The following is a 15,772-nucleotide window of genomic DNA, read 5'->3' on the forward strand; positions in this document are numbered from 1 at the left end:
TGTAAAGTGGGTGGAAAAATAGCAATGTGGTACATAGTACCATCTACAAAGGTTTTGAAGGCATTCGGGGTGGTGTTCCCCTTCTACATACTTCTGGGGGAAACATTTTATTCAAAGCTTCACAAGGCATTAGAAAGTTTTGATAGGCTCTTCAAAACATGGAGATTCTAAGTTTAGAAACACAGCTCAAATTTTAAGAAGTATCTGGTTTTAGCAGAAATCAATGATGATAACTATTGATTTCAGGAGAAGAACAATTAGGCCAGTGCCCAGCGTGTAACATTTTGAAAAATCCCTGGAAAAGGTTCAAGTTCTTGGAGCAGTAAAAATATGACTTTCTGCCTTGCAACTCACCCAGAATACCCCAAAGTCCCTGCCCACACAGTCCCTCTCCGAAATCTTCCCTTTGCTCTTCCTGTGTCTCCTAGTGGCAATATGCCCTCAGTCACACTCCATGCCTGGCTGCTTCCTGGGCCATTGCATAGGACCACCATGGGATCCTGGCACCCTCTAGACCCCTACCACTGCCAGATTCAGTGGCAAACGTCCAGTGTGTGCAAAAATAATTAGACAAGTCTGACAGACAAACAGCATTTCTTTAGAAAATCAAGCCAGCAATGACAGCATTAACATCTACTTCTGTATGCCAAACATGGCATGTAAACTACCGCAATTATTTTCTTTTCTGTAAGCCAGTACTAACACTCATTGCTAATAATATTAACCTGAGCTGCTCTAGAAAGAAAAATAATCTATTTATCTACAGGAGGTGGTCCATAGAGCAGCGATATCCATCAACATGCAAAGTGTTGTTGCTTCTGTTTTGCAGCTGGGGAGCAGCCCCCCCAAGTGCTGATTATGCACTAGCTTTAGCTGCGCTCTAAGCTGGCACACAAAGTCCCTGTTCAGCAGCGCTGTAACTGTGCTGATGCAGGACTAGCCCATGTTAGTTAAGTCCACTTGAGGACTTGCCACCTTTGACTGCATGGGTGTACCACAGACTCCCCAAAACAGGGAGCTAAAATTCAACCCAGGACTCCCAAACTAAGTCTTGCATTAGAATAGAGCAGCAGCCTCCTTTTCTTGCCTTCTATTTTCCCCAGAAATATTTTGAGCCCTAGCCACAACACTTAGTCTTACACAAATGAAGTGAATTTTGTTCAAGCTCCAAGAAGTTGCAAAAGCTAATAGGGCTGCAAGTTTTCCCTGGAGCAGAGCACCCGGAGATGCGTGATTAAGAACAGAGCAGCAGCAGGGAATCCTCACTCACCGTGGCCAGAAGAGCTATGCACTGAGAAGCAGATATAAAGCAAATGAGCCTTTCTCAAAGCACTGATGAAAGATTTCTATTTATCAGATTCCTCCTAGCTAAAATCTCATACGTAAGTTGGACTCTGAGAACAAGGACCCGAAGAAAATGCCACAATGAGCATTTTACTATAGTACGATTTGATAATAAATTTAGCTCTCAGCTTAGATCTTAGGTGGGTTTTTCAAAACCAAAAGGATATGGATAAACTGAAAAAGTTTCAACTTAAGGGAAAAATACAATAATCTATAAATATTTGAAGTGTGTAAAACCATCAAAGGAAAGGGATATAACTAGAAATTATGGAAAGAAAAAAGCTTAAGCTCAATAGAGAATCAGGAAAATCTTCCTGACAGCGAGATGTATTAGCCTGTGAAATAGTCTCCCAAGGAGAGATATGGAAGCTTTCACTTGGGATTTTAAAAACTAAAGTTGACATAACACTAAAAAACGTTCTCTATGAAATAATCCCGTATTGGCAGAAAAACAGACTGAATGATCTATTAAGTCTTTTCTCTTTCTAACTTTCTTCAGCCTTCGATGCTTTGGGAACACATCTTAAACAGCCCAAAGATTATCAGAAGGGAGCTTCTTCAATTAATATGATGAATAACAAGATTACAAAGGTGATCATTGTGAAAGCTGATTACAAAACATCTCTCTAAATCCTGAGAAACAGCTGCTTTTCAAACAATGGAAGTTTTTACAAGACCTGCCAAATATGACCTCCACCCACCTCAGTGTTTAAGTACATGCTTAATTTTAAGTATGTGCTTGTTTCTCATTAATTTACTGTCAGTCCAAAGTTACGGTCCAAAATAAACTTGCAAGAAAAAGGCTTTCCAAGAGTCCTTGCAGAATTTTTCCCCCTCAACACAACCCTATACATCACGTATAAATATTATTTGTTTAAATTTGATTATTTCACATTTATTAGCACCTCGCTAGCCTGTATAGCCTGTCCTTGTCAGTGGATGTAATTTAGTTCAGAGGTGCTATTTTAACCACACATTGAAACCACAGATCTTCCTGCACTAAGTCCGATTTACTTTAACCTACCCCACCCTGAACAGTGTTAATGTATATCACAGCTTGTCCTACTGATTTGTACCTCATAAAAAGATGCTGAAATTTGAGAACTGTAAATTGTTTTGCATTTCTCTCTTGAAATCATCCCATCTTACCATGCATTTATGTCACTACCAATATTAATATTTAGACTTAGTGGATTTCATTCACTGATTCAGATCACTGAAGGATAGTTAAATATTAGAGCCATGGACATAATTGATTTGCTGGTTCAGTGGCTGAAAATGAAAATAAAAATCCGTACATATGAACCTACAGTGAACTCTTCAACTTTTTCTTGCCAAAATAAACACAGCTTCTGGACCAAAAGGACTACTTGGACAGCAATAGATAGAACAAGGTTGGTAAATTCCTTTTCCAGTCCGACAGCTAGAGCCCTGCTCAGTACGGTGTGCCTTTTTTGCAACAGCAGGACATTAGAAAAGGCTGGCAGACTTTGCCTGACTCGCTGCAGCTGGTATTCTGCCACAGGAGTGGAGATTTCGGCTGCAGTTGAGCCTTCACCGTAGAGCACAACACCGCCCAGCACGGCTAGTGCAGCGCGCAGCCTGCTGTGCCATGCGTATCTGCTAAATCAACGTATCATCATTTGGCATCTATACAAACACGGTCTCAGAGCAGGGATTACTGGCAGCTGCCATGAAACCCATGAGTGAATGAAATCCAGGGCTTTGCTTTCCTTATGAAAATGTCTGAGGAACTTAATAAGAATAAATCAATAGGGATGAACAGACATTACTCTGAGCACCTGGAGACTATAATAGAAAATGTTAACCCATCCAGAGGTTTAAGGAATCCTATAAATTCTACAGCAGAAATACAACTTTTTATTAAATACTTTGACACCAATAAGAAATAAATGATTTCCTCTAGTACTTTCCTTGAAGGGTTAATCAGGGCTATTGTGACAGGAACTCCCCATTTATGTCCTTAAACTAGCAACGTACTATTTGCACGTTTTCAGAAGTTCAGCCTGTACATCCATGAATCATACAACATATCTGTAGGAATGAAATTACCAAATATCTTGTTGTCTAAAAGTTGCATTTTCCAAGATTAAATAACTCCAGAGCGCAGATGCCCCGCACTCTCTTACCACTCCACCTCCTGCCACCGGGATTTTATCCTCAAATAACTCTCTGATTTGACAGAAACACGAAATCTCTAAGTGTTTAGGAGGTGCAGCAGCTCTGCCCTGTCAGTCACAAAATTCCTCGTAACACGCGGGCACGGCGAGAGGCGACGCGCCCGCTCACAAGCGGACGTGCCATCCCTCCCGCTGCCCCTTCCCTTCAGTCAGGGCAGCCGGGCCCCCGACCGCCACCGGCAGAGCAGCCGGACGGCCGTTCTTCCCATCACATTTTCTTCTTCCTACACTCCTTTCTTCCCCCTCTTTTCTCTCCCCCGACGCCTTTATTCTTCCATTTTACAATAAGACTTTCTCATAGGTTTTTTATTATTATTATTTTTGTCTGAGTTTTCCAGCTGGTACCTCATCCCCTGCTGCACTAAATCAACACTTCTGCAAGCAGCAGCCTTCGAGTGACTGACTAGAGCCGCTGCTTGCAGAAGTGTCAATTTGGTACAGCAGGGGATGGTGTCGCAGCTGCAGAAGGAGAAAAGAGGCCTTATTTTATGCTTTAAAATGGTAAAAATGTCAGAAGGGAGGGAAATCTATACAAAATAGAAAAAGGGTATAGAACAAAGAAAAGAAAGAAGAGGAAGAGAAGATAAAGGGGTTGGAAAGAAAGAAGAAAAGGAAAAAATGACACTGTGCAATGGAACAAAATCACTAGTGAATAAGATACAGGATTTTTCTAAGCGGGTACTTTCAAGTTAAAAACGGGTCATATGCATATCATAAAATATGAACCTGCTAGTAGGATCCTGCTTTAGGGAGAAAGTCTGACTTATTAAACTCAAATTATTGTCTTAATTAACTCTATTTGTGATAGATTATGTGATGTGGTTCTAAGCAGAAATGCCGGGCATAAAAGAGAAATTATTTCATAGAGAGCTCAGTTTTAAAGGCAGGTTTCAAAATAGAAGACTGAGACTACTGTACTCGGAAACCTGAATCAGCAGAAGCGAACAGATATTCCACGTCGGGAAGTCAGTTCAGACGCACCCAAGTTGCCAATGCTGTTTAGAGGGACTCACGTGAAAATTAGGGGGGTTTTTTTTGAAAGTTAAAAGGAAAATTAACAAAAAAGTATAGACTAAAAAGAAGAAATTACAAAAATATTACTTGTATACCTTGCATAAAGTATGTAAACTCATGTAATGCACATTTCAAACACTATTAGCATTAACATTTTACTTTAAACAACGCGCTTGGCTTGCACTAAGCTTCTTCTGGGGAGCTGCTGCTTTACCTCCTCTCTATTAATGTTCCCAAGCGTACCAGCGGTAAGCAAGAACGACGGGACTGTATGGCTCTAACACGTGACACTGCACTGCTAAAACATGCAAATACGTACACCACTCACTTACCCGTTTCCACGTCCGCTGCAGGACTCCACCTGCCCCGCAGCACGGGTGCCCTGTGGCAGCAGCAAGGGTTGCAGAGCGCAGTGTCCCAGCGGGGGGACGCACGTGTCCCGATGAGGGACCCGCGCCAGCCTCCTCCATGTTTCTCCACAGCCCATAGCCGAGGGCCACATCCAGGCTCTTTTCCACCTAAGAGATTCAGTTAAAACCAGAGAGCTGCATCAGCCCCTTCAGAGTCATCTCCCCGCTGCCCACCTGCCCGTCTCAGGACGGCCCCCCTCCACAAAGCCAAAGGGCTTCCAGCACGCCAACGGCCAGCCAGGAACAGGCACCTCCACAGCGAACCCTGCTGCAGGGGAAAGCTCTCCCTCGGGAGAGCAACCGGGAAGGAAGGAGGGAGGGAAGCAGCGTCCTTGGGACGCACCTCAGAGCAAGGAGAAACACCCCCTGCCCTTTAGTCACCATCCTGCCTGGGGATCCTGGCCTCAACCTCAGCGGGCAGAGCCCCGCGGCCCGCCGGCGTCCCTGCCTCACCCCATGAGGGCAGCCCGGGCCCCGCGAGCCCCGGCACGTCCTCCCCACCGCCGGCTCCCCTGCCCAGCCGCACCGCCAGTGCCCAGCCCAGGGCACCCGCTCACTGGGACCTGCCCCTGCCTCACAGAGGGCGTCCAGCTAACACAGGCCCTTGCGTCAGGGACGCGCTGGGGACAGGGCCAGACGTGGCAGCGGCCAGCCGCCCCCCAAGGCCGACGCTCCAGCCCTTCTGCTTGCTGCGGTCCCCCCAAGGCCTTGCAACAGGCGTTTCCCCACACAGCCCTCCCCCAGCCCTGCTCGGGCTCCGTTCCCACCTCGCGGAAGCAGACGTGAGATGCCCTCCCAGGGGCTCCCCCAGGTCAGCTCTTGCCTCTCTTTTTTGCCTCCGCTTCCCTCGAGGCAGTCACCGAGGAGCCCGCCCACGGAGGGGCCCTCTGGGGCTTCAGCGGAGGCTGAATCCCTTTGACACCACGCGCCCTCCCTCGGGCCTTGCCCTGGGGTCTCACAAATGATCCCCTGCGGCCAGGCAGACGCACTGACCTGCACGGACAAGGCCAGCACACCAGTCTTAGACAAGCAGGCTTCCAAAGAGGAAAAGGGGCCAAATAGTCCACTGGTCTCAAGGATTTGGATTCCAATTATTTGCATGGGCCAGCAGTGTGCCCCTGCCGCCAGGAAGGCCAGTGGTCTCCCGGGCTGCGTCAGGAAGAGCGTTGCCAACAGGTGGAGGGAGGTGATCCTCCCCCTCTACTCAGCCCTGGTGAGGCCTCACCTGGAGTACTGTGTCCACTTCCGGGTTCCCCAGTAAGAGAGAGACATGGAGCTCCTGGAGCGAGTCCAGTGAAGGGCTACTAAGATGATTAGGGGGCTGGAGCATCTCTCCTATGAGGAAAGGCTGAGAGAGCTGGGCCTGTTTAGCCTGGAGAAGAGAAGACTGAGGGGGGATCTGATCAATGTGTATGTACATCTGAAGGGAGGGTGTCAAGAGGATGGGGCCAGACTCTTCTCCATGGTGCCCAGCAATAGGACAAGAGGCAGCAGGCACAAACACAGGAAGGTCTGTCTAAACATGAGGAGAAACTTCTTTCCTTTGAGGGTGACAGAGCACTGGAACAGCTTGCCCAGAGAGTTTGTAGAATCTCCTCCCTGGAGATACTCCACAGCTATCTGGACGCAATCCTGGGCAATGTGCTCCAGGTGACCCTGCTTGAGCAGGGGGGTTGAACTACATGATCTCCAGAGGTCCCCTCTAACCTCAACCATTCTGTGATACTCAGGTCAGCTCTAGGCACAAGACAGAGTGAGGGGGACAGCAACATTCACACCTGCAATAGTGCTCAAGAAGTTGCCTTGGGGTCCCCAACTCTTGGTCTGAAGGGAAGCAAGAAATACCCCCCCGGCCTTTGCGCAATGCACCTCCTCCTTTCACTGCCCCATCCCTGGCACAGCCCCCTTGGATGGACAGACAGATGCATGCCAGCATTTATCCTGCTCCACAGCAGCCAGGGCCTGCTACCCTCACAGGGCTTCGCAGCAGGCAGCCTCAGGATGTTACCCTAGGCACATCCATGTGCCTGGAGAGCACCATCCATCTCCATCGAACACAGTGCACTGCAACTTGTTGACAACTGCCAATATCCAAGCGTAATCAAAATATGTTTAGGAACCCATCCTGCTCCCACTCACACTGTATAATAGGAGATGTTTAATTAAGTAACATTTCAGAACTACAAAACCCCCAGATTTTGCCTCCCTAGGGTGCCTTGCATGTTCCAAAGCAACCTCATCCACTTTGTGCGCCACCACTTTTCCTTATGAATGTCACGAACGCAGATACTAGATTAAAGGGGAAAAAAAAGAACCAATGAACAACTAGGCAGGACTACAAACCAGAAACCAAATAAGGAGTCTTTGAAAGGATAACACTCAGACAAGATACCCTCTAATAAAACACTTCAGCTCTGCATCACTATTCAAGAGATGAGCCAGCTTCACACACTCCACAGAAATTTTTAACAACTCCACAGAAAGTTTTAACAATTTCTAAAATATTTACTAAGAGCTTATCAATTTTTCTGGCCCAACATTTAAGCCACTGTGACACCCAGAAGGTTTGTTCACAGGTCCTGTGGCCAATGGTGGACTCAGATCCTACATGCGCCGGCGCAGCTGCTGTCCCTCCCTGCGTTGCAGTTTCTGGCCAGGCTGGTCCTGGCTCTGCTCCATGCACTCCCGGCTCCCCACCACCCCACACCCATCACCCTCCCTCCTCAAAAACTGAAACATACAGCAAACCCTCACTGACTTGTGGGAAAGGTGCATTTACATTACCATTGACCACATCGGGTGGTGGGTCCCAGCTCTCCAAGGGGATTTAAACACACTGCATGCCCTCGAGAGATCCCAGTGTCCGGCCTCTGTTCAGGCTCCCAGTGTTTGAAATACCTTCGGTCTCCGTGGCTGGTTCCCCTGGGCCCTCTCCAGCCCGCCTTCAGCAAGAGGCCGTTTAACCAGCTGAGATGGTTCGACCTCACTGTGAGGATGTTAAGGTGCCGCTGCCAACCAGCAAAAAAGGCAGATAAAGACACAGGTTCTGCCCAAAGGAGAACTCCAGCATGGAGGCGTGCAAAGACCAAAGAGAACATATGTCCATAACTGGTTTTAGAATATAACGCTGGCCATTTTTCAGAGACTTTCTGGAAAGAGCATATTTTGCGGGATAGGCTTTAGATGTAACCTGCAAACTCGAACACTTTGCATCAGGAATTCATCACCCCTTATGCTTACTCATTTTGCAAAGTAAATTGCACTGTCCTTCAGCTCTGATCACTGTTCTGTTGCCCCTTCAGCCCGCATCACACTTCAGTGAAACTCCTGTTTGACTCCATACTTTATGTGCAGAAAGAACATAAGCATTCTTTTCTTCCTTATATATTAAATTAGAACAGAAATGTAAGAAAAAGGTCACAAAAAACAAAGCAAAACAAAAAACCCAATCCCCAGCTATGGCAAGGTTTAAGTCAATATTCAGCCACGTGTACCCGCTTCGCTATGTGGCCTTGTCTCTCTCTGGTGGTTAGACTGGCAATACAATTATCAGGCTGATTATTAAATAAAGAATTCCTCCTTTGTTCAGTTGATACAGACCTAGGATTTTAGTGCTAGAGAACCTATATTTGGATTCCAGTAATAATTATTTTATTTGTATGATATCATCTCACTATATCACATCAACATTTTGATTTAATGATCTAATTTGATGACATTTTTCAGGTTTGTTCTAATCATATATGAAAAGATTTGGATCAGGAGCAGCTTAAGTTTGTTACAGGCTCAGACTATATAAAACATGTTATGCATAAGCAAGAGCAAAGATGTCCCCCTGTGCGTGTTAGAAAGTTCATCAGTTCTAATACATCATCTCTAATCTTAGTTCTTCCAGCAATCCTAATGCAATTGAAAAATTCTCTGTGAACAAATTTAAAAGCATCAGACTGACATTAGGTAAATTAATCATTATCAAATTGATTTGTGCCCTTTTCATTCACCTTCCTCAGCTGGTCAGTATTCAGTTAGCTCTTTGGGTATATCGAATTAGAATAATGTCTCAGACCAGCTTCAGAAAGTAGTTGCACAGTATGAACTAAACACCCTGACTTCTAAAGACAAAAATCTATTGCTTTGATACTCCTCCAGCCAAATTCCTGTTCTGTGCAAGATCTGCAGAGTCCTAATGAAACGTCCTGCAATAAGAACAGCCACTCCTGCACGTGAGAAATACTTTCAGGATTTTAAAAATTGTCTTTTTCTTTGACACTCATACAAATCACCTGTAAATCCTGATGTAAACATACATGCACTGTACATCCATACTACTTTAAGATGTACCTGTTTTTCCCTTGTCACTGATTCTTGTTCCAGTGTACAAGTTTTGAGGCTTTTCTTCCCTGGAACTTGTGGCTGTATACTACTGTCATCTAGCAGCAGGAGTCAGCTCAACTATTCCTGCTATCTTAGAGCTCTTATACTTTGTCACTCTGGATTAACAGTCACTAGATAACATACTTTTCATAATGCTAAAAGATGAACCATCGTTAAACAGGGATTCAAACACTTCAGTAATCCCTGCTTTGAACAGGATGCAACAACAACTGCTACAGCATTCAGCTCTGTCAAAAGGTCTTGTGTTGGTAATGGTGTTTCATTTGGTCCCTTATCTACATTGGTGACAAACATCAGTTTTACTTATCATGACAAGTGACAGATGCTAGTCATGGTATTTATGGCACACAGATACAATATAAAAAAACCTCAGAGTAGAAAAATGCATTTGGCTTTGGGTAATATTAGCACGCCTTTCTAGCTGAAAGGGTCATAGATCAAGATAAGAAAATATTGGTGAGCTAATGATATGCTATGTGACTGTATTTGCCACAGTTCCTGATACTGCCATAGCTGAACTTCTGGCATGCTTTCTGCCAGTCTTTATTCACGTAGTTTTACGCTTTAGATACAGCAAATAATGAAAAATTTCCTCCTAGAAGGAAACTTCCCTCTTATTAAAAGAGCTAATCACACATACTCCAAAAAGACTCATAAATCTGAATGACTGTATCACTGGTTGAATTGCATGCATTTTGAAACAACTGATTTCTTAAACTAAAAATTCAGTGTTTACATCTTAAAATTAGCAGATACTACAAGTAGCATTAGGAAATAACCATCTTACAAATACATCCACAATTATCCCTTGCAAAATAGCCCAAAATGTAAAAACATAGCCAAACGGGGCTACTTTAGTAAATTTCCAGCTTTTACAATTGAACTTGTGATATGATTAATATTGGTAACTACACTATCTGAGATGACAGGAGGAGTTTGGAGGACATCTGAGACATCAGTTGGATGACAGAGGGCTTCAGCAAAAACAGGCTGAAGCTGTTACACCAACAGCCTTCCCCGCTCTGGCTCCCACGCCCCCTCCGCTGCATGCTGCTCCCCAGCAGCGTCGACCCAGTGATTTCCAGGACTGTTTTACAAAGTGAATTAGGAACCGATCCGTCTTATACCCAAAAAAGAAGACAGTCTTTTAAAAACTACCACTTGTCCCCAGCCCCATCCTCAGCAGAGCACGGCCCGCTGCCACCACAGCTTTCCAGAACCATTTCTGCGTTACTTCGAAAACAGTCTCAAACATAAAAGGGAAAAATATTAATATCAATCAATTCTTAGCAAAATGACAATTGTGAAAATGAAGCAAATATTTGTTTTATAGCAAGTGTGTTGTTATGGAAACAGCTGTGAGATGCTGTTTATTACAAAGCAGCAAGTGCCCTCACTTTCTCGCAAAGCCTTTGCCACTGCAGGGCCCCCCACGCTTTGAACAAGAGCCTGAAAGCAGTCAGGCGCCCTGCACAAGCCTGGCAGCTGTTGGGACTCAGGAGACACCAGTCCCTCTGCAGGAGGCTTGCAGAAACTGAACCAGGTTCTTGATGAACTGAAGCAGGAAAGCAGCACTAATTCCCAAGGAGCTATTAAAATTTATGCTAGAGCAATTCTGACCTGTTTTGTTTATAAGCATCAAGTTATCTTGTTAATTTGCACAAAGTAGCAGATCATTCAATGTGAATTTATGAAAAAAATCCATCATTTCAGTAACAGGGGAAACGCCCAAAACAGACAATTCAATGTTTGCCATTGCAGCTATGTTTTCTTCCCCTAGATAATAAATTGATCACCAATAGATATTATTTAGACAAACACGCATGCAGTGATAGTAACTGAGGCCAGCATTCCCAGGTAAACACACGCAGGCAGAGCTGCCCCACGTTAGAGCAGCCGAAGCCAAACTAAACCGTCCTTCCCCTGCAAACGCGTGCTGCAGGATCCACACCTACCTGGGATGCACAGCAACGGAGCAGGTAACTTCCTCAAGGGCTGTTATCTGGGCTTAACAAGTGGATCTGAGAGATTTTTCCCTCAAAGCTTAGTTGTCCTAAGAAAACTTAAATACACGGTAAAAAGCGAACAAAAAAATCCAATAAAATCTAAACACAAAAAAATCTTATTTTGCTTATAAGAAATAACTCTGCAATGTTATCTATATGATAAAAATCTATTTTCCCTACGTAATTACAATTCATTTTATTTTCAGGTTTGTGTTACTGTATTCATATATTAAACTAAACGCATGCCTATTGCATACGCATATGAGCATGTTCAGGTAGCATTCAGATGGAGGAGGGGGAGATTTCTCTCCCAAAAAAAACACTTTATATTTCATTCCAGTTATAAAAGAAACCAAATCTTTGAATGCTGGGGTACAATGCACCTACCCTGGAGAACAGATGCTTGGTTTTCTTGACCAGCGCTAAAGGTTAGTAATTGAACAGCTGCAGAAAAGAGAGAGGAAACAAACATACCAACAAATCAGTTTTCAAACCTACGTTCATAGGAATTCTTCTATTCTGATGTACTTTAGATCACAACATGTGATAAGCAGAATTCATCACTTCTGTGATCTTCTATAAAATAAATTATAATGGTCCATAACAGTTCAATTTATTATATTGTATAATTCCTCACTCATAACAGCAAATTAAGCACACACTCCCAGTATTTGAACTGAAATCTATCCACAGCTGTTAGGGGTGTTAGAGCCCAGTTGTTAATGCATTTATTACATGGATAGGATCCTTTTTGAAAATTTTCTACCAAATTCTGAACAACAAATAGTATTGTTAAATTTGTATTAAGTGTCTGTGTCATTGTTATTATTCTAAACAAGGCATCAGTCAAAAGGACAAGGAAAAATGGAAAATGCATCCATTTTAAATGTAGGAGACCTATTTGTATATTCTCAGGTAGAACAGAAGAACACATCATAAAATATGAATTTAATGTATATGCGTGCTTGTGCATCTATATGCACGTATATACTTGCAGAGAAATATATATATATGCACACAGACATACATATATACTCTTATACCACTGAAATCATAAATGCTTTAATGCATCACCTGTGTTTGTTCATTTCAGATTTTCAGGGGAGGGAAAAAAAGGTTCTTTACTGCAGCACAAAGACAGATGTTCTAATACCAAAAGATCCAATTAAAATAATAGGCCCATTTATTTCAGTAGGATTTCACATGTACAAGAGAAATGCTAACCCTTGGGAGAATGTTCTCAGTTCATTTAACAATATATGTTTCCTCCAACATGAAAACTTTAGCTTTTGCATTATAACATCATTGCTAACAAGGCACACGTATATATCTCCTAAGTGGATGGAAATGTGAATGTGGGAAGAATGATAATAGTTCTTTATCCATAATGCACTCATCTCAGGATACACACGCATCTTTTTTGTACTCACACTAGATAGGTCTTTCCCCTCCGCGAGTTTAACATAGGCACTCAAAGGCTCTGCGCTCACTCTGAAAGACAACAAAAAGATTACTAAAGAACTAAAAGAGCTCAGTTAGGAAACAAGCTTTGAAAAGAAAAGGGAACAGTTATGTTCCAGGCACACAGTGGCCAAAACACTGGAAAAGGCGGCTGGGACAAGCCATTTCTCAGGGGGCAGGACAAAGGGACCAGCGCCCAGCGAGTGCAGCCCCGATGTCCTCTTGGGCTCGGGGACCAGCCACAGCTGCGCACAGAGACACAGCTCTGCCTGGCCTCTGGGAAGAGCTGGGGCGGGGGGGGTCTTATTCACTGTGATCAGTCAGAGCCTTACAGCTCAAGACTGGATTTCATGGACTTCAGTGCACGTGTTAACAATTTCCTGGGGGGGGGGGGGGGGGGGGAATCTAATCAACAACGAGCTCTTCACCACGCAAGTGTTTTAACCGTTCAGCTAAAGATATTGAGGACTGGCATCTTTTTTCAGCAAACAATTTATAATGTCTTCACATTTGATTACAATCAACTCATATTATAAATTTCCTTGTGCATACTGATATCTAATGTTTTTGTTTGTAACAGCACAGTTCAAAACTGACCCATCAAGTCATTAATGAGTGAAGATTTCTTTTTGTAGAGCAGTTCCCACCAGCTGTTGGCACACAAACATTTCTGCCTAACCATGAGGACAAATGTAACACTAAGATCTCAAAAGCCTAAATCCCTAAAAGGATTAAGGCAATAATCTCAAATTATGGATACAGTCCTACAGTCAAAATGTCAAAATTACGTCCATCCAATTCAGAATGGAAACGTGAATGATGTGATTAGGCGTTTCATAAATCACACATAAGGGACAGACCTCTAGGAAAAGTTGGTCTCTGGATACTTTTCTCTGCAATACTGTGCTTGTAAGCCCAGAACTAAAACTTACACATGCCTTGTATATTTGATTGACTCCATAAAGTTTCCATCTAAATTCAAAATATAACTGTGTTTAGATATATTTGAACATTTTATTGCATTTTGTTATGAGATATGAATTTTTACTGAGAGAACCCAGGGCACACGACATTGCCAGATCATTCCAAAAAAGTTAATTCTGAAATGGACTTGAATCAATAACACAAAAGAGGCAGCAAAGCCAATTTTTACGGTAGTCACGGTTGCATATAATAATATGAAGACAGTCAGACTGAAAGCTCCCTGCATCACAAATACAATTTGCAACCAACTCTAAGCACAAAAAGGAAGTAGAGAGATAGGGGGAAGATAGATAAAAACAAATGATAGATACATAGGACAAAAGAAACTAGGGGTAGCAAAAGAATGCAGAGCAATTGCCATCCAATGCAGTGTGGAAAAAATGAACAAGTACACCCTGTAAGTAATTCAAGGTAAATAGAATGCTTTTCCTTCATTTAGGCTTTAAAACTGTTATGAAAAAACTCTCTTTTCACTCTATTTGTAAGGCATAGATAGACAAGGGATGTATAAATAAGTCAGTACAATACTTTACTTCTAATGAAAATGGATTTTTAATGATCCAAAACGCTTCATTTCTTCTGACTTGCTCTATTTCCAGCATATCAGCAGGAAGTAGGTTCAGCAAATGCACTTGTTTTCCACCTCTCCTTCGCTAACCCTCAAAACGACAGCGCGGCGGCCAAGCATTGCACCAAACGGAGTAGCCGTGATGCAGAGAGGACGGGGGAGCGCTGCGAGTCTTCCACCCCTTTTCTTGAACTTAAGGAGCTAGGTGACATTGCGGGGCGCGTTCCTGCGGCAGACGCCTGCCTGGGTCACCTCGGACCCCTTCTGCACAAACCAACCTGGAGCGGGGCCGCGCGCCTTCCTCTCGCTCGCTGCCTCCGGGACACTCGCTGCCGCGCGTGGTGCCTCCCGCTCCCCGGAGCGCGCACGCTGTGCCGGAGCACCCTGCGCAAAGCTTGCGGCTGCAAATATCCCAGGACTGAGCCCCAGGGGAAAGAGGCTGATACAATCCTCCTCCGCTTTGCTGTCTGGGCATGGAGAATTCCTCCTTCCAATGTCAAAGTTCCTCCTTTAGTCTGTAATAAACAGAAATCACACTGACAAACGTGTACTAAGGCACTGGATAGCATAAATAGCAATTTTTCTGTTTGTTCTTACAGGCAATAATATTTTTTAAACTCCAACATGATCAGTGAATGAAGTGACGTTTTCTTTCCTTCCCCTCCATCCATGAAATTTCTTCTAGAAGTATTTCTCTTAAAGTGGGTCCATACACTGGGGAACTCTATAATTTAGTTGTCATAAAAACCACAGTAGCATTTCCAACAGCCTGGGACTCTTATTCACTTCATATTCGACACCTCTCAGGTAAGCTTTGTGCAGCATACATTACGGGGAAAAAAAAAATCCCTGTGTTTATTTTCTACGTTAACCTTTCTGCTGCTTCTTTTAAACATTAAAAAAATGAGAATGAATCAGAAATGTGAACACCACTGATGAAAGAGATAATGATTGCGAGGTGCTAAGCAGCTAGTTAACAAATGCTGTTGTCCAATTTAATGAGTCAAAAAGGACACAGTCTCATGATGGGCTACAGAGAAGCAGAATCAAATGATATCTGAATTCCCTTCTTTCTTAAAAGTAAAAAAAAAAAAACCCATGTGTCAGACACTCTCAAACTCAAGCCTTTTCCATTTTGTCTGCTGTGTCCTTACTCAGAGATCCTGCCAATTAATATTTACCAAATGTCTGTCTCTCTCCTTCCTTTAAATCAGTTCAAAAACTGCACCTGCTTCATAAGACCTATGTGAGCTTCTGACAGCTGGTATTTCAAAAAAAGAAAAAAAAATAGAGTTGAAGTACTTAAAAATCCTAACTAACTGCAGTAGACCAGCATCAAGAAAGACAGTGCTAAGATTAACCACGTGCACAACACCAGCAAAGCACACG

At 43.4% G+C, this 15,772-nt stretch overlaps 1 protein-coding gene across 1 annotated transcript in view; it reads right to left on the minus strand.

Annotated features, from left to right (window-relative positions):
- LOC104151260 (uncharacterized) overlaps nt 1-15,772 on the minus strand; it is a 313,421-nt gene that overhangs the window by 148,248 nt on the left and 149,401 nt on the right. The window contains exons 5-8 of the mRNA XM_068952381.1: nt 14,662-14,898; nt 12,801-12,861; nt 6,195-11,814; nt 4,892-5,077 (exon numbers count right to left, since the gene is read on the minus strand). Of these exons, the coding sequence (XP_068808482.1) occupies nt 4,892-5,077; nt 6,195-6,389 (381 nt within the window). The 5' untranslated portion in view covers nt 6,390-11,814; nt 12,801-12,861; nt 14,662-14,898. The remainder of the gene's footprint in view (nt 1-4,891; nt 5,078-6,194; nt 11,815-12,800; nt 12,862-14,661; nt 14,899-15,772) is intronic.

The sequence above is a fragment of the Struthio camelus genome, chromosome 8 (assembly GCF_040807025.1).
Source record: "Struthio camelus isolate bStrCam1 chromosome 8, bStrCam1.hap1, whole genome shotgun sequence".
Lineage (NCBI taxonomy): Eukaryota > Metazoa > Chordata > Aves > Struthioniformes > Struthionidae > Struthio > Struthio camelus.